We start from the raw sequence: 20,535 nt of genomic DNA on the forward strand, positions 1-20,535 counted from the left end.
ACCCCCATAGCCCCCCATTGCCCCCCATTGCCCCCCATTACCCCCCATTACCCCCATAGCCCCCCATTGCCCCCCATTGCCCCCCATTACCCCCCATTACCCCCCATTACCCCCATACCCCCCTATTCACCCCCATTGACCCCCATTATCCCCCATTTCCCCCCATTAAACCTCATTGCCCCCCATTTCTTCCTATTTTCCCCCACTGCCCCCCATTGCCCCCCATTACCCCCCATTACCCCCTATTATCCCCCATTGCCCCCCATTGCCCCCCATAGCCCCCCATTACCCCCCATAGCCCCCCATTACCCCCCATTGCCCCCCATTGCCCCCCATTACCCCCCATTGCCCCCCATTACCCCCATTGCCCCCCATTGCCCCCATTGTGCCCCATTACCCCCCATTACCCCCATTGCCCCCCATTACCCACATAGGCCCCCATTACCCCCATTGCCCCCCATCTCCCCCCATTACCCCCCATTATCCCCCATTACCCCCATAGCCCCCCATTACCCCCCATTGCCCTCCATTGTGCCCCATTGCCCCCCATTACCCCCTATTGTCCCCCATTGTCCCCCATAGCCCCCCATTGCCCCCCATTCCCCCCATTGCCCCCCATTCCCCCCATTACCCCCCATTACCCCCATTACCCCCCATTACCCCCATAGCCCCCCATTACCCCCCATTACCCCCATTACCCCCCATTGCCCCCCATTACCCCCCCATAGCCCCCCATTGCCCCCCATTGCCCCCTATTACCCCCCATAGCCCCCCATTACCCCCCATATCCCCCCATATCCCCCCATTGACGCCAGCTGTTCCCGTTGTGTTTCAGACGAGCGTGACCGCGTGCAGAAGAAAACCTTCACCAAATGGGTCAACAAGCACCTGCTCAAGGTAATGCAACAATGCAACCAACACTGCAACACTGCAACACTGCAACACCGAGACACTGCAACACTGAGACACTGCAACACACTGCAGCAATGCAACACTGCAATGCACTGCAACAACAACGCAGCACTGCAACACTGCGACAGCGCAACATTGAGGCACCGCAACCACGCAACACGGCAATGCACTGCAACATCGCAACCATGCAACACAGCAATGCACCGCAACACTGCAACCATGCAACACTGCAATGCACTGCAACACCGCAACCATGCAACACAGCAATGCACTGCAACACCACAACCATGCAACACGGCAATGCACCGCAACACCGCAACCATGCAACACAGCAATGCACTGCAACACCACAACCATGCAACACAACAATGCACTGCAACACCGCAACCATGCAACACAGCAATGCACTGCAACACTGCAACCATGCAACACGGCAATGCACTGCAACACCGCAACCATGCAACACAGCAATGCACTGCAACACCGCAATGCACCGCAACACTGCAACCATGCAACACGGCAATGCACTGCAACCATGCAACACAACATTGCACTGCAACACCGCAATCATGCTCACACGGCAATGCACTGAGACACTGCAACCATGCAACACTGCAATGCACCGCGACAACAATGCAGCACTGCAACACTGAGACACTGCAACAATGCAACACTGAGACACTGCAACCATGCAACACTGAGACACTGCAATGCACTGCAGCACACTGCCACAATGCAACACTGCAACGCACCGCAGCAACAATGCAGCACTGCAAACCATGCGACACTGCGACACTGCAACCATGCAACACTGCAATGCACTGCAACACAGCAACCATGTAACACGGCAATGCACGGCGACACTGCAACCATGCAACACTGCAATGCACCGCGACAACAACGCAGCACTGCAACACTGTAAAAACAATGCAGCACTGCAACACTGGAACACAGCAACACACTGCAGCAACAACACAGCACTGCAGAGACTGCAAGGCACCGCAACACCGCAACAACACTGCAACACCATGCAGCAACAGTGCAGCACTGCAGTGCGCTGCAACACCAGCGCAGCACTGTAACACTGTAGCAACACTGCAACACCATGACCATGCAACACGACAATGCACTGCAGCAACAACGCAACAACACAACACTGCAACGCACTGCAGCAACACAGCACTGCAACGCGTTGCAAGACTGCAATGCACTGCAGCAATGCAACACTGCAGCGCACGGCAACAACAGCGCAGCACTGCAACACTGCAATGCACTGCAACAACACAGCACTGCAACACACCGCAGCAACAACGCAGCGCTGTAACACTGCGATGCACCGCAGCAACACAGCACTGCAACACGCTGCATCCCACTGCAGCACAGCAACGCCGCAACTAAGCTGCAACAACACGGCGGTGCTGCATCACTGCAACACACCGCAGCGCTGCAACAAGCTGCGCCCCCACTGCAACACAACAGCGCTGAGACGGCGCAACAACACGCTGCAATGCTGCAACAACACAACGCGCTGCAACAACTGCAGTGCACTGCAACACACTGCAATGTACTGCAACATGCTCCAATGCACTGCAACAACACCGCAGTGCTGCATCGCGCTAAAACACACCACAACGCTGCATCCCGCTGCATCCCCACTGCAACACACAACACGCTGCAACGTTGCAACAACTGCAGCACACTGCAACACACTGCAATGCACCACAGTAGCAATGCAGTGCTGCAACGCAACACGCTGCAATGCACTGCAACGTGCTGCGCCCCCACTGCAACACAGCAACAACACGCTGCAGCAACACAACACGCTGCAACACACTGCAACGACACTGCAGCGCTGCATCATGCTGAAACACACAGCAACAACGCACTGCAATGCATGGCAACGCTGCAACTACACAACACGCTGCAACAACTGCAGTGCACTGCAACACACTGCAACGTACTGCAACATGCTGCAATGCACGGCAACAACACTGCAGAGCTGCATCACACTAAAACACACCACAACGCTGCATCCCGCTGCATCCCCACTGCAACACAGCAACAACACGCTGCAACGTTGCAACAACTGCAGTGCACTGCAACACACTGCAACGTATTGCAACGCACCACAATAGCGCTGCAGTGCTGCAATGCAACACGCTGCAACGCACTGCAACGTGCTGCGTCCCCACTGCAACACAGCAACAATATGCTGCAGCAATGCAACACGCTGCAACACACTGCGGTGCACAGCAACACACAGCAACGTACTGCAACACGCTGCAACGACACTGCAGCGCTGCATCATGCTGAAACACACAGCAACAACGCGCTGCAATGCATGGCAACGCTGCAACTACACAACACGCTGCAACAACTGCAGTGCACTGCAACACACCGCAACGTACTGCAACATGCTGCAATGCACTGCAACAACACCGCAGTGCTGCATCACGCTGAAACACACAGCAACGCTGCAACCCGCTGCATCCCCACTGCAACAGAGCAACAACACGCTGCAACGTTGCAACAACTGCAGTGCACTGCAACACACAGCAACGTACTGCAACGTGCTCCAATGCACTGCAACGACACTGCAGCGCTGCACCATGCTGAAACACACAGCAACAACGCACTGCAATGCATGGCAACGCTGCAACTACACAACACGCTGCAACAACTGCAGTGCACTGCAACACACCGCAACGTACTGCAACGTGCTGCAATGCACTGCAACAACACTGCAGTGCTGCATCACGCTGAAACACACAGCAACGCTGCAACCCGCTGCATCCCCACTGCAACACAGCAACAACACGCTGCAACGTTTCAACAACTGCAGTGCACTGCAACACACTGCAATGTACTGCAACGCACCACAATAGCGCTGCAGTGCTGCAATGCAACACGCTGCAACGCACTGCAACGTGCTGCGTCCCCACTGCAACACAGCAACAATATGCTGCAGCAATGCAACACGCTGCAACACACTGCGGTGCACAGCAACACACAGCAACGTACTGCAACACGCTGCAACGACACTGCAGCGCTGCATCATGCTGAAACACACAGCAACAACGCGCTGCAATGCATGGCAACGCTGCAACTACACAACACGCTGCAACAACTGCAGTGCACTGCAACACACTGCAATGTACTGCAACATGCTCCAATGCACTGCAACAACACCGCAGTGCTGCATCGCGCTAAAACACACCACAACGCTGCATCCCGCTGCATCCCCACTGCAACACAGCAACAACACGCTGCAACGTTGCAACAACTGCAGCACACTGCAACACACTGCAATGCACCACAATAGCACTGCAGTGCTGCAACGCAACACGCTGCAATGCACTGCAACGTGCTGCGCCCCCACTGCAACACAGCAACAACACGCTGCAGCAACACAACACGCTGCAACACACTGCAACGACACTGCAGCGCTGCATCATGCTGAAACACACAGCAACAACGCGCTGCAATGCATGGCAACGCTGCAACTACACAACACGCTGCAACAACTGCAGTGCACTGCAACACACCGCAACGTACTGCAACGTGCTCCAATGCACTGCAACAACACCGCATTGCTGCATCACGCTGAAACACACAGCAACGCTGCAACCCGCTGCATCCCCACTGCAACACAGCAACAACACGCTGCAACGTTGCAACAACTGCAGTGCACTGCAACACACTGCAACGTACTGCAACGCACCACAATAGCGCTGCAGTGCTGCAATGAAACACGCTGCAACGCACTGCGTCCCCACTGCAACACAGCAACAATATGCTGCAGCAATGCAACACGCTGCAACACACTGCGGTGCACAGCAACACACAGCAACGTACTGCAACACGCTGCAACGACACTGCAGCGCTGCATCATGCTGAAACACACAGCAACAACGCGCTGCAATGCATGGCAACGCTGCAACTACACAACACGCTGCAACAACTGCAGTGCACTGCAACACACCGCAACGTACTGCAACATGCTCCAATGCACTGCAACAACACCGCAGTGCTGCATCACACTGAAACACACCACAACGCTGCATCCCGCTGCACCCCCACTGCAACACAGCAACAACACGCTGCAACGTTGCAACAACTGCAGTGCACTGCAACACACTGCAACGTACTGCAACGCACCACAATAGTGCTGCAGTGCTGCAATGCAACACGCTGCAACACACTGCAACGTGCTGCGTCCCCACTGCAACACAGCAACAACACGCTGCAGCAACACAACACGCTGCAACACACTGCAACGACACTGCAGCGCTGCATCATGCTGAAACACACAGCAACAACGCGCTGCAATGCATGGCAACGCTGCAACTACACAACACGCTGCAACAACTGCAGTGCACTGCAACACACCGCAACGTACTGCAACGTGCTGCAATGCACTGCAATAACACTGCAGAGCTGCATCACACTAAAACACACCACAACGCTGCATCCCGCTGCATCCCCACTGCAACACAGCAACAACACGCTGCAACGTTGCAACAACTGCAGCGCACTGCAACACACTGCAACGTGCTGCAACGCACCACAATAGCGCTGCAGTGCTGCAATGCAACACGCTGCAACGCACTGCAACGTGCTGCGTCCCCACTGCAACACAGCAACAATATGCTGCAGCAATGCAACACGCTGCAACACACTGCGGTGCACAGCAACACACAGCAACGTACTGCAACGACACTGCAGCGCTGCATCATGCTGAAACACACAGCAACAACGCGCTGCAATGCACGGCAACGCTGCAACCACACAACACGCTGCAACAACTGCAGTGCACTGCAACACACCGCAACGTACTGCAACATGCTCCAATGCACTGCAACAACACCGCATTGCTGCATCACGCTGAAACACACAGCAACGCTGCAACCCGCTGCATCCCCACTGCAACACAGCAACAACACGCTGCAACGTTGCAACAACTGCAGTGCACTGCAACACACTGCAACACACTGCAACACACCGCAGCGCTGCAACACGCTGCAACACACTGCAACACTGTGCCCCACACGTTGCCCCTTGCAGCGCCCCACATCCCCCCCAGGTCCGACCCACAGCTCCGTGTCAGCCCCCCCCCCCACAGCGTGTCACTGCGTGTTCATTGCGTGTTCATTGCGTGTCACTGCGTGTCACTGCTTGTTCCATGCGTGTCAATGTGTGTTCCATGCGTGTCACTGCTTGTTCCATGTGTGTCAATGTGTGTTCCATGCGTGTCACTGCTTGTTCCATGCGTGTCAATGTGTGTTCCATGCGTGTCACTGCTTGTTCCATGCGTGTTAGTGTGTGTTTCATGCGTGTCACTGCGTGTTCCATGTGTGTCACAGCATGTTCCATGTGTGTCACTCTGTGTTCCATGTGTGCCTACGCGTGCCCCATGCATGTCACTGCGTGTGCTGCGTGTGTGCGAAGTGCCGTGTGTGAGCCGTGTGCTGCATGTCATGCGAAGTGGGCTGCGTGTGTCACACCGTGCAGCAACACGTTTAACATGTGTCATCACACCTAACATGTGTGTCATCCCGTGTTCCACGTGCGTCATCTCGTGTTCCATGTATGTCATTCTGTGTTCCACGTGTGTCATCCCATGTTCCATGTGTCATCCTGTGTTCCTTGTATGTCATCCCATGTTCCACGTGTGCCAGCCCGTGTTAAATGTGTATCATCCCATGTTCCATGTATGTCATCCCGTGTTCCACGTTTGTCATCCCATGTTCCCCGTGTGTCATCCCGTGTTCCACATGTGTCATCCCATGATCCATGTATGTCATCCCATGTTCCATGTGTCATCCTGTGTTCCACGCGTGTCATCCCATGTTCCACATGTGCCAGCCCGTGTTAAATGTGTATCATCCCATGTTCCATGTATGTCATCCCGTGTTTCATGTGTGTCATCCCATGTTCCACATGTGTCACCCCATGCTACACTTATGTCATCCCATGTTCCATGTATGTCATTCCATGTTCCTTATGTGTCATCACGTGTTACACGTGTGTCATCTCATGTTCCATGTATTTCATCCCGTATTCCACGTGTGTCATCCCGTGTTCCACCTGTGTCATCCCATGTTACATGTGTCATCCTGTGTTCCATGTGTGTCATCCCATGTTCCACGCGTGTCATCCCATGTTCCACGTGTGCCAGCCTGTGTTAAATGTGTATCATCCCATGTTCCATGTATGTCATCCCATGTTCCATGTATTTCATTCCATGTTCCACATGTGTCATCCCGTGTTCCACATGTGTCATCCCATGTTCCATGTATGTCATCCCATGTTCCACGTGTGTCAGCCCATGTTCCATGTGTGTCATCTCGTGTTCCATGTATTTCATTCCATGTTCCTTATGTGTCATCCCGTGTTCCACATGTGTCATCCCATGTTCCATGTATGTCATCCCATGTTCCACGTGTGTCAGCCCATGTTACAAGTATGTCATCCCATGTTCCATGCATGTCATCACGTGTTCAATGTGTGTCATCCCGTGTTCCACATGTGTCATCCCATGTTACATGTGTGTCATCCCATGTTCCATGTATGTCATTCCATGTTCCTTATGTGTCATCACGTGTTACACGTGTGTCATCTCGTGTTCCATGTATTTCATCCCGTATTCAACGTGTGTCATCCCGTGTTCCACATGTGTCATCCCATGATCCATGTGTGTCATCTCATGTTCCACGTGTGTCAGCCTGTGTTCCGTGTGTGTCATCCCATGTTCCATGTATGTCATCCCATGTTCCATGTATGTCATCCCATGTTCCATGTATGTCATTCCATGTTCCTTATGTGTCATCACGTGTTACACGTGTGTCATCTCGTGTTCCATGTATTTCATCCCGTATTCCACGTGTGTCATCCCATGTTACAAGCATGTCATCCCATGTTCCATGTATGTCATCCCGTGTTCCATGTGTGTCATCCCATGTTACATGTATGTTATCCCATGTTCCATGTTTGTCATCCCATGTTACATGTATGTTATCCCATGTTCCATGTATGTCACCCCATGTTACATGTATGTTATCCCATGTTCTGTGTGCCCCGTTCCATGTTCCTCCCCTGATTTCTCTCCTCTCTCATCCACAGCACTCATGCAAGAAGGTGGGTGTGAGCACACGCGTGTGTGTGTGTCTGTACACGTGTGTGTGTGTGTGTGTCTGTACACGTGTGTGTGTGTCTGTACACGTGTGTGTATGTGTCTGTACACGTGTGTGTGTGTCTGTACACGTGTGTGTGTGTGCACGTGTGTTTGTGTTGGTTCATGTGTGTGTGCATGTGTGTATGTATGTGTGTGCACATGTGTGTGCTTGGACATGCATGTGGGTACATGTATGTGTACATGTGTGTACATGTGTGTACATGTGTGTGTATACACGTGTGTGTGTGTACATGTGTGTGCTTGGACATGCATGTGGGTACATGTGTGTTTGTGTACATGTGTGTGTGTACATGTGTGTGCTTGGACATGCATGTATGTAAGTATGTGTGTAAATGTGTGTGTACATGTGTGTGTGTACACATGTACATGTGTGTGTGTACACACGTACATGTGTGTGTGTGTACACGTGTACATGTGTGTATGTGTACACATGTACATGTGTGTGTGTGTGTACACGTGTACATGTGTGTATGTGTACACATGTACATGTGTGTGTGTGTACACGTGTACATGTGTGTATGTGTACACATGTACATGTGTGTGTGTACACGTGTACATGTGTGTGTGCCCCCTGTCTCACACACACCTGACCCTGCACTGCAGTAGGGGCCGCTGTGGGGCACACAGATCTATGGGGCATGTTAGGATCTATGGGGCACACGGATCTATGGGCACACACATCTATGGGGCATGTTAGGATCTATGGGGCACATGGATCTATGGGCACACACATCTATGGGGCACACAGATCTATGGGGCACACTGGGATCTATGGGGCACACAGATCTATGGGGCACACTGGGATCTATGGGGCACACTGGGATCTATGGGGCACACGGATCTATGGGGCACACAGATCTATGGGGCACACTGGGATCTATGGGGCACACTGGGATCTGTGGGGCACACTGGGATCTATGGGGCACACAGATCTATGGGGCACACTGGGATCTGTGGGGCACACAGATCTATGGGGCACACTGGGATCTGTGGGGCACACAGATCTGTGGGGCACACTGGGATCTATGGGGCACACTGGGATGTGTGGGGCACACAGATCTATGGGGCACACTGGGATCTATGGGGCATGCTGGGACCTATGGGGCACACAGATCTATGGGGCACCCTGGGATCTATGGGGCACACTGGGATCTATGGGGCACGTTGGGATCTATGGGGCACACAGATCTATGGGGCACACTGAGATCTATGGGGCACACTGGGGTCTGTGGGGCGCAGTGGGATTTATGGGGCACACAGATCTATGGGGCACACTGGGATCTGTGGGGCACGTTGGGATCTGTGGGGCACACAGATCTATGGGGCACGCTGGGACCTATGGGGCACACAGATCTATGGGGCACACTGGGATCTATGGGGCACACAGATCTATGGGGCACACTGGGATCTATGGGGCACACAGATCTATGGGGCACACAGGGGTCTGTGGGGCGCAGTGGGATTTATGGGGCACACTGGGATCTGTGGGGCACACAGATCTATGGGGCACACAGATCTATGGGGCACACTGGGATCTATGGGGCACACAGGGGTCTGTGGGGCACACACTTGAGAGGGGCTGCAATGGGGCTGGGGGGCACACCATGCCATACATTTGCTTCTGCCCCACAACTCCCCACCCCACAACTCCCACCCCACAACCATCACACCCCACAACCATCACACCCCACAACCATCCACCCCACAACCATCACACCCCACAACCATCACACCCCACAACCATCACACCCCACAACCATCACACCCCACAACCATCACACCCCACAACCATCACACCCCACAACTCCCACCCCACAACCATCACACCCCACAACCATCACACCCCACAACCATCGCACCCCACAACTCCCACCCCACAACCATCACACCCCACAACTCCCACCCCACAACCATCACACCCCACAACCATCACACCCCACAACCATCACACCCCACAACCATCGCACCCCATAACCATCCCACCCCACAACCATCACACCCCACAACCATCACACCCCACAACTCCCACCACACAACCATCACACCCCACAACCATCACACCCCACAACCATCCCACCCCATAACCATCACACCCCACAACTCCCACCACACAACCATCACACCCCACAACCATCACACCCCACAACCATCACACCCCACAACTCCCACCCCACAACCATCACACCCCACAACCATCACACCCCACAACCATCACACCCCACAACCATCACACCCCACAACCATCACACCCCACAACCATCACACCCCACAACCATCACACCCCACAACTCCCACCCCACAACCATCACACCCCCACAACCATCACACCCCACAACTCCCACCCCACAACCATCACACCCCACAACCATCACACCCCACAACCATCACACCCCACAACCATCACACCCCACAACCATCATCACACCCCACAACCATCACACCCCACAACCATCACACCCCACAACCATCACACCCCACAACCATCGCACCCCACAACCATCACACCCCACAACCATCACACCCCACAACCATCACACCCCACAACTCCCACCCCACAACTCCCACCCCACAACCATCACACCCCACAACTCCCACCCCACAACCATCACACCCCACAACCATCACACCCCACAACTCCCACCCCACAACCATCACACCCCACAACCATCACACCCCACAACCATCACACCCCACAACCATCACACCCCACAACCATCACACCCCACAACCATCACACCCCACAACCATCACACCCCACAACTCCCACCCCACAACCATCACACCCCACAACCATCACACCCCACAACTCCCACCCCACAACCATCACACCCCACAACCATCACACCCCACAACCATCACACCCCACAACTCCCACCCCACAACCATCACACCCCACAACCATCACACCCCACAACTCCCACCCCACATCCATCACACCCCACAACCATCACACCCCACAACCATCACACCCCACAACTCCCACCCTACAACCATCACACCCCACAACCATCACACCCCACAACCATCACACCCCACAACCATCACACCCCACAACTCCCACCCCACAACCATCACACCCCACAACCATCACACCCCACAACCATCACACCCCACAACTCCCACCCCACATCCATCACACCCCACAACCATCGCACCCCACAACCATCACACCCCACAACCATCACACCCCACAACCATCACACCCCACAACCATCACACCCCACAACTCCCACCCCACAACCATCACACCCCACAACCATCACACCCCACAACTCCCACCCCACAACCATCACACCCCACAACTCCCACCCCACAAACATCACACCCCACAACTCCCACCCCACAACCATCACACCCCACAACCATCACACCCCACAACCATCACACCCCACAACCATCACACCCCACAACCATCACACCCCACAACCATCACACCCCACAACCATCACACCCCACAACCATCACACCCCACAACTCCCACCCCACAACCCATCACACCCCACAACCAACACACCCCACAACCATCACACCCCACAACCATCACACCCCACAACCATCACACCCCACAACCATCACACCCCACAACTCCCACCCCACAACCATCACACCCCACAACTCCCACCCCACAACCATCACACCCCACAACCATCCCACCCCACAACCATCACACCCCACAACCATCACACCCCACAACCATCACACCCCACAACCATCGCACCCCATAACCATCCCACCCCACAACCATCACACCCCACAACCATCACACCCCACAACCATCACACCCCACAACCATCCCACCCCACAACCATCACACCCCACAACCATCACACCCCACAACCATCACACCCCACAACTCCCACCCCACAACCATCACACCCCACAACTCCCACCCCACAACTCCCACCCCACAACCATCACACCCCACAACCATCACACCCCACAACTCCCACCCACAACCATCGCACCCCACAACCATCACACCCCACAACCATCACACCCCACAACCATCACACCCCACAACCATCACACCCCACAACCATCACACCCCACAACTCCCACCCCACAACCATCGCACCCCACAACCATCACACCCCACAACCATCACACCCCACAACCATCTCACCCCACAACCATCACACCCCACAACCATCACACCCCACAACCATCACACCCCACAACCATCGCACCCCACAACCATCACACCCCACAACCATCACACCCCACAACCATCACACCCCACAACTCCCACCCCACAACCATCACACCCCACAACCATCACACCCCACAACCATCCCACCCCATAACCATCACACCCCACAACCATCACACCCCACAACTCCCACCCCACAACCATCACACCCCACAACCATCACACCCCACAACCATCACACCCCACAACCATCACACCCCACAACCATCACACCCCACAACTCCCACCCCCACAACCATCACACCCCACAACCATCACACCCCACAACCATCACACCCCCACAACCATCACACCCCACAACCATCACACCCCACAACTCCCACCCCACAACCATCACACCCCACAACCATCACACCCCACAACCATCACACCCCACAACCATCACACCCCACAACCATCACACCCCACAACTCCCACCCCACAACCATCACACCCCACAACCCCCCACAACTCCCACCCCACAACCATCACACCCCACAACCATCACACCCCACAACCATCACACCCCACAACCATCGCACCCCACAACCATCACACCCCACAACCATCACACCCCACAACCATCACACCCCACAACCATCACACCCCACAACTCCCACCCCACAACTCCCACCCCACAACCATCACACCCCACAACCATCACACCCCACAACCATCACACCCCACAACTCCCACCCCACAACCATCACACCCCACAACCATCACACCCCACAACCATCACACCCCACAACCATCACACCCCACAACCATCACACCCCACAACCATCACACCCCACAACCATCACACCCCACAACCATCGCACCCCACAACCATCACACCCCACAACCATCACACCCCACAACCATCACACCCCACAACTCCCACCCCACAACCATCACACCCCACAACCATCACACCCCACAACCATCACACCCCACAACCATCACACCCCACAACCATCACACCCCCACAACCATCACACCCCACAACCATCACACCCCACAACCATCACACCCCACAACTCCCACCCCACAACCATCACACCCCACAACCATCACACCCCACAACCAACCGTCACACCCCACAACCATCACACCCCACAACCATCGCACCCCACAACCAACCGTCACACCCCACAACCATCACACCCCACAACCAACCGTCACACCCCACAACCATCACACCCCACAACCATCACACCCCACAACCAACCGTCACACCCCACAACCATCACACCCCACAACCATCACACCCCACAACCATCACACCCCACAACCATCGCACCCCACAACCATCACACCCCACAACTCCCACCCCACAACCATCGCACCCCACAACCATCACACCCCACAACCATCACACCCCACAACTCCCACCCCACAACCATCACACCCCACAACCATCACACCCCACAACCATCACACCCCCACAACCATCACACCCCACAACCATCACACCCCACAACTCCCACCCCACAACCATCACACCCCACAACCATCGCACCCCACAACCATCACACCCCACAACCATCACACCCCACAACCATCACACCCCACAACTCCCACCCCACAACCATCCCACCCCACAACTCCCACCCCACAACCATCACACCCCACAACTCCCACCCCACAACCATCACACCCCACAACCATCACACCCCACAACTCCCACCCCACAACTCCCACCCCACAACCATCACACCCCACAACCATCACACCCCACAACCATCACACCCCACAACCATCACACCCCACAACCATCACACCCCACAACTCCCACCCCACAACCATCACACCCCACAACTCCCACCCCACAACCATCACACCCCACAACCATCACACCCCACAACCATCACACCCCACAACCATCACACCCCACAACCATCACACCCCACAACCATCACACCCCACAACCATCGCACCCCACAACTCCCACCCCACAACCATCACACCCCACAACCATCACACCCCACAACCATCACACCCCACAACCATCACACCCCACAACCATCACACCCCACAACCATCACACCCCACAACTCCCACCCCACAACCATCACACCCCACAACCATCACACCCCACAACCATCACACCCCACAACCATCGCACCCCACAACCATCACACCCCACAACCATCACACCCCACAACCATCACACCCCACAACCATCACACCCCACAACTCCCACCCCACAACCATCACACCCCACAACCATCACACCCCACAACCATCGCATCCCACAACCAACACTCCCCATAAGCTGACCCCAAACAACCTGCCCTCAACTGGGACACCCCATAACCTGCCCCCCAACCACTGCCCCCCATAACCTGCCCTCATAACCTGCCCCCCAACCACTGCCCCCCCCAGCCTGCCCCATAACCTGCCCCCCAACCTACTCCCCATAACCTACCCCCCATAACCAGCCCCCAACCTTCCCCCCACAACCTGCCCCATAAGCTGCCCCCCATTCCCCCCCCATAACCTGCCCCATAACCTGCCCCATGACCTGCCCCATAAGCTGCCCCATAACCTGCCCCATAAGCCGCCCCATGACCTGCCCCATAACCTGCCCCATAACCTGCCCCATAACCTGCCCCATAACCTGCCCCATAAGCCGCCCCATGACCTGCCCCATAACCTGCCCCATAACCTGCCCCATAAGCTGCCCCGTAACCTGCCCCATGACCTGCCCCATGACCTGCCCCATAACCTGCCCCATAACCTGCCCCATGACCTGCCCCATAAGCTGCCCCATGATCTGCCCCATAACCTGCCCCATAAGCTGCCCCATGACCTGCCCCATGACCTGCCCCATAACCTGCCCCATGACCTGCCCCATAAGCTGCCCCATGATCTGCCCCATAACCTGCCCCATAAGCTGCCCCATGACCTGCCCCATAACCTGCCCCATAACCTGCCCCATGACCTGCCCCATAACCTGCCCCATGATCTGCCCCATAACCTGCCCCATAAGCTGCCCCATGACCTGCCCCATAACCTGCCCCATAACCTGCCCCATAAGCTGCCCCATGACCTGCCCCATAACCTGCCCCATAACCTGCCCCATAACCTGCCCCATAACCTGCCCCATAAGCTGCCCCATAAGCTGCCCCATAACCTGCCCCATGACCTGCCCCATAAGCTGCCCATAAGCTGCCCCATAACCTGCCCCATAACCTGCCCCATGACCTGCCCCATAAGCTGCCCCATAACCTGCCCCATGACCTGCCCCATGACCTGCCCCATAACCTGCCCCATAACCTGCCCCATAACCTGCCCCATAAGCTGCCCCATGACCTGCCCCATAACCTGCCCCATAACCTGCCCCATGACCTGCCCCATAACCTGCCCCATAACCTGCCCCATAACCTGCCCCATAACCTGCCCCATAAGCCGCCCCATGACCTGCCCCATAACCTGCCCCATGACCTGCCCCATAACCTGCCCCATAACCGGCCCCATGACCTGCCCCATAACCTGCCCCATAACCTGCCCCATAAGCTGCCCCATAACCTGCCCCATAAGCTGCCCCATGACCTGCCCCATAAGCTGCCCCATAACCTGCCCCATGACCTGCCCCATAACCTGCCCCATAACCTGCCCCATAACCTGCCCCATAAGCCGCCCCATGACCTGCCCCATAACCTGCCCCATGACCTGCCCCATAACCTGCCCCATAACCGGCCCCATGACCTGCCCCATAACCTGCCCCATAACCTGCCCCATAAGCTGCCCCATAACCTGCCCCATAAGCTGCCCCATGACCTGCCCCATAAGCTGCCCCATAACCTGCCCCATGACCTGCCCCATAACCTGCCCCATAACCTGCCCCATAAGCCGCCCCATGACCTGCCCCATAACCTGCCCCATAACCTGCCCCATAACCTGCCCCATGACCTGCCCCATAACCTGCCCCATAACCGGCCCCATGACCTGCCCCATAAGCTGCCCCATAACCTGCCCCATAACCTGCCCCATAACCTGCCCCATAAGCTGCCCCATAACCTGCCCCATAAGCTGCCCCATAAGCTGCCCCATAAGCTGCCCCATGACCTGCCCCATAACCTGCCCCATAACCTGCCCCATAAGCCGCCCCATGACCTGCCCCATAACCTGCCCCATAACCTGCCCCATGACCTGCCCCATGACCTGCCCCATAACCTGCCCCATAAGCTGCCCCATAAGCTGCCCCATAACCTGCCCCATGACCTGCCCCATAACCTGCCCCATAAGCCGCCCCATGACCTGCCCCATAACCTGCCCCATAACCTGCCCCATAAGCTGCCCCATAACCTGCCCCATAACCTGCCCCATGACCTGCCCCATAACCTGCCCCATAAGCTGCCCCATAACCTGCCCCATAAGCCGCCCCATGACCTGCCCCATAACCTGCCCCATGACCTGCCCCATAACCTGCCCCATAACCTGCCCCATAAGCTGCCCCATGACCTGCCCCATAACCTGCCCCATAACCTGCCCCATAAGCTGCCCCATAACCTGCCCCATGACCTGCCCCATAAGCTGCCCCATAACCTGCCCCATAAGCTGCCCCATGACCTGCCCCATGACCTGCCCCATAAGCTGCCCCATAAGCTGCCCCATAACCTGCCCCATAACCTGCCCCATGACCTGCCCCATAACCTGCCCCATAAGCTGCCCCATAAGCTGCCCCATAACCTGCCCCATAAGCTGCCCCATAACCTGCCCCATGACCTGCCCCATAACCTGCCCCATAACCTGCCCCCATAACCTGCCCCATGACCTGCCCCATAACCTGCCCCATAAGCTGCCCCATAACCTGCCCCATAAGCTGCCCCATAAGCTGCCCCATAAGCTGCCCCATAAGCTGCCCCATAACGTCCCGTGTCCCGCAGGCCCAGCGCCACGTGCAGGATTTGTACGAGGACCTTCGTGATGGACACAACCTCATCTCGCTGCTCGAGGTGCTCTCGGGAGACACGCTGGTGGGTGCCCCATAACTACCCCCCTCTGCCCCATAGCGACCCCCCTCTGCCCCATAGCGAATCCTCCGCCCCATAGCGAACAACCTCTGCCCCATAGAGAACCCCTCTGCCCCATAGCGAACAACCTCTGCCCCATAGCGACCCCCTCTGCCCCACAGCAACCCCCTCTGCCCCATAACTACCCCCCTCTGCCCCATAGCAAACCCCTCTGCCCCATAGCGAACCCCTCTGCCCCATACTGACCCCCCTCTGCCCCATAGCGAACTCCCGCTGCCCCATACTGACCCCCCTCTCTGTCGCACTGCTAACCCCTCTGCCCCACTGCAACCCCCTCTGCCCCATAGCGACCCCCTCTGCCCCATAGCGACCCCCTCTGCCCCACTGCAACCCCCTCTGCCCTATAGCGAACCCCCTCTCTGTCTGCCCCACTGTGACCCCCCTTTGCCCCATAGCGACCCCTCTCTGCCCCATAGCGACCCCCTCTCTGTCTGCCCCACTGTGACCCCCCTTTGCCCCATAGCGACCTCCCTCTGCCGCATACTGACCCCCCTCTCTGTTGCACTGCTACCCCACTCTGCCCCATAACAACCCCCTCTGCCCCATAGTGAACCCCTCTGCCCCACTGCAACACCCTCTGCCCCATAGCGACTCCTCTGCCCCACTGCGACCCTCCTCTGTCGCACTGCTACCCCCTCTGCCCCATACTGACCCCCTCTGCCCCATAGCGACCACCTCTGCCCCACTGCAACTCTTCTCTCTGCCCCATAGCGACCCCCCTCTGCCCCATAGCAAACCCTCTCTGCCCCATAGCGACACCCCTCTGCCCCATAGCGACCCCCTCTGCCCCACTGCCACCCCCTCTGTCCCATAGCGATCCCTCTCTGCCCCATAGTGACACCTCTGCCCCATAGCGACCCCTCTCTGCCCCATAGCGACCCTCTCTGCCCCATAGTGACCCTCTCTGCCCCATAGCGAACCCCCCTCTGCCCCATAGCGGCCCCCTCTGCCCCACTGCGACCCCCTCTGCCCTATAGCGAACCCCCTCTCTGTCTGCCCCACAGCAACCCCCTCTGCCCCATAGCGACCTCTCTCTGCCCCATAGAGAACCCCTCTGCCCCATAGCGAACCCCGCTGCCCCATAGTGATCCCCTCTGCCCCATAGCGAACCCCGCTGCCCCATAGTGATCCCCTCTGCCCCATAGCGAACCCTGCTGCCCCATAGTGATCCCCTCTGCCCCATAGCGACCCCCCTATGCCCCACTGCAAACCCCGTCTGCCCCATAGCGAACCCCTCTGCCCCATAGCGACTTCCCTCTCTGCTCCACAGCTGCTCTCTGCCCCACAGCTGCTCTCTCTGCCCCACAGCTGCTCTCTCTTCCCCACAGCTGCTCTCTGCCCCATAGCTGCTCTCTGCCCCACAGCTGCTCTCTCTTCCCCACAGCTGCTCTCTGCCCCACAGCTGCTCTCTGCCCCATAGCTGCTCTCTGCCCCATAGCTGCTCTCTCTGCCCCACAGCTGCTCTCTCTGCCCCACAGCTGCTCTCTGCCCCACAGCTGCTCTCTCTGCCCCACAGCTGCTCTCTCTGCCCCATAGCTGCTCTCTCTGCCCCACAGCTGCTCTCTGCCCCACAGCTGCTCTCTGACCCACAGCTGCTCTCTGCCCCATAGCTGCTCTCTGCCCCACAGCTGCTCTCTCTGCCCCACAGCTGCTCTCTGCCCCACAGCTGCTCTCTGCCCCACAGCTGCTCTCTGCCCCATAGCTGCTCTCTCTGCCCCACAGCTGCTCCCTGCCCCACAGCTGCTCTCTCTGCCCCACAGCTGCTCTCTGCCCCACAGCTGCTCTCTCTGCCCCACAGCTGCCTCTCTGCCCCACAGCTGCTCTCTGCCCCATAGCTGCTCTCTGCCCCACAGCTGCTCTCTGCCCCATAGCTGCTCCCTGCCCCACAGCTGCTCTCTGCCCCACAGCTGCTCTCTGCCCCACAGCTGCTCTCTGCCCCATAGCTGCTCTCTGCCCCACAGCTGCTCTCTGTGCCCCACAGCTGCTCTCTGCCCCATAGCTGCTCTCTGCCCCACAGCTGCTCTCTCTGCCCCATAGCTGCTCTCTGCCCCATAGCTGCTCTCTGCCCCATAGCTGCTCTCTGCCCCATAGCTGCTCTCTGCCCCACAGCTGCTCTCTCTGCCCCACAGCTGCTCTCTGCCCCATAGCTGCTCTCTGCCCCACAGCTGCTCTCTCTGCCCCACAGCTGCTCTCTGCCCCATAGCTGCTCTCTGCCCCACAGCTGCTCTCTCTGCCCCACAGCTGCTCTCTGCCCCCATAGCTGTTCTCTGCCCCACAGCTGCTCTCTCTGCCCCACAGCTGCTCTCTCTGCCCCACAGCTGCTCTCTGCCCCATAGCTGCTCTCTGCCCCATAGCTGCTCTCTGACCCTCTTTCTCCCTCTCTCTGTCCCCCCCTCTCTCTCTTTTCCCCCCGCTCCATGTGGGGCAGCCCCGGGAGCGAGACGTCATCAGGAGGTTACGCCTGGTGAGTGTGGGGCACTGCCCCATAGCACAGCCCCATAGCACAGCCCCATAGCACTGCCCCATAGCACAGCCCCATAGCAGAGCCCCATAGCACAGCCCCATAGCACAGCCCCATAGCACTGCCCCATAGCACTGCCCCATAGCACAGCCCCATAGCACTGCCCCATAGCACAGCCCCATAGCACTGCCCCACAGCACTGCCCCATAGCACAGCCCCATAGCACTGCCCCATAGCACAGCCCCATAGCACAGCCCCATAGCACTGCCCCATAGCACTGCCCCATAGCACTGCCCCATAGCACTGCCCCCATAGCACAGCCCCATAGCACTGCCCCATAGCACAGCCCCATAGCACAGCCCCATAACCGTGCCCCATAGCGCAGCCCCATAGCTCTGCCCCATAGCACTGCCCCATAGCACAGCCCCATAGCACAGCCCCATAGCGCTGCTCCACAGTACAGCCCCATAGCACAGCCCCATAGCACAGCCCCATAGCACTGCCCCATAGCACTGCCCCATAGCACAGCCCCATAGCACTGCCCCATAGCACAGCCCCATAGCACTGCCCCATAGCACTGCTCCATAGCACTGCCCCATAGCACTGCCCCATAGCACAGCCCCATAGCACAGCCCCATAGCACTGCCCCATAGCACAGCCCCATAGCACTGCCCCATAGCACTGCCCCATAGCACAGCCCCATAGCACTGCCCCATAGCACACTGCTATGACTCTGCTCCGTAGCGCCATTGTA

The 20,535-nt window shown here is 57.3% G+C and overlaps 1 protein-coding gene across 1 annotated transcript in view; it reads left to right on the plus strand.

The window, feature by feature from the left end:
• LOC146751588 (plectin-like) overlaps positions 1 to 20,535 on the plus strand; it is a 91,927-nt gene that overhangs the window by 41,041 nt on the left and 30,351 nt on the right. The window contains exons 2-5 of the mRNA XM_085533971.1: positions 836 to 897; positions 8,035 to 8,049; positions 17,174 to 17,263; positions 19,749 to 19,784. Coding sequence (XP_085390097.1) covers positions 836 to 897; positions 8,035 to 8,049; positions 17,174 to 17,263; positions 19,749 to 19,784 — 203 coding nt within the window. The remainder of the gene's footprint in view (positions 1 to 835; positions 898 to 8,034; positions 8,050 to 17,173; positions 17,264 to 19,748; positions 19,785 to 20,535) is intronic.

This window comes from Coturnix japonica, unplaced genomic scaffold (assembly GCF_054131305.1).
Source record: "Coturnix japonica strain WE unplaced genomic scaffold, WE-NBRP24 Scf072, whole genome shotgun sequence".
In the NCBI taxonomy this organism is placed as follows: Eukaryota; Metazoa; Chordata; class Aves; order Galliformes; family Phasianidae; genus Coturnix; species Coturnix japonica.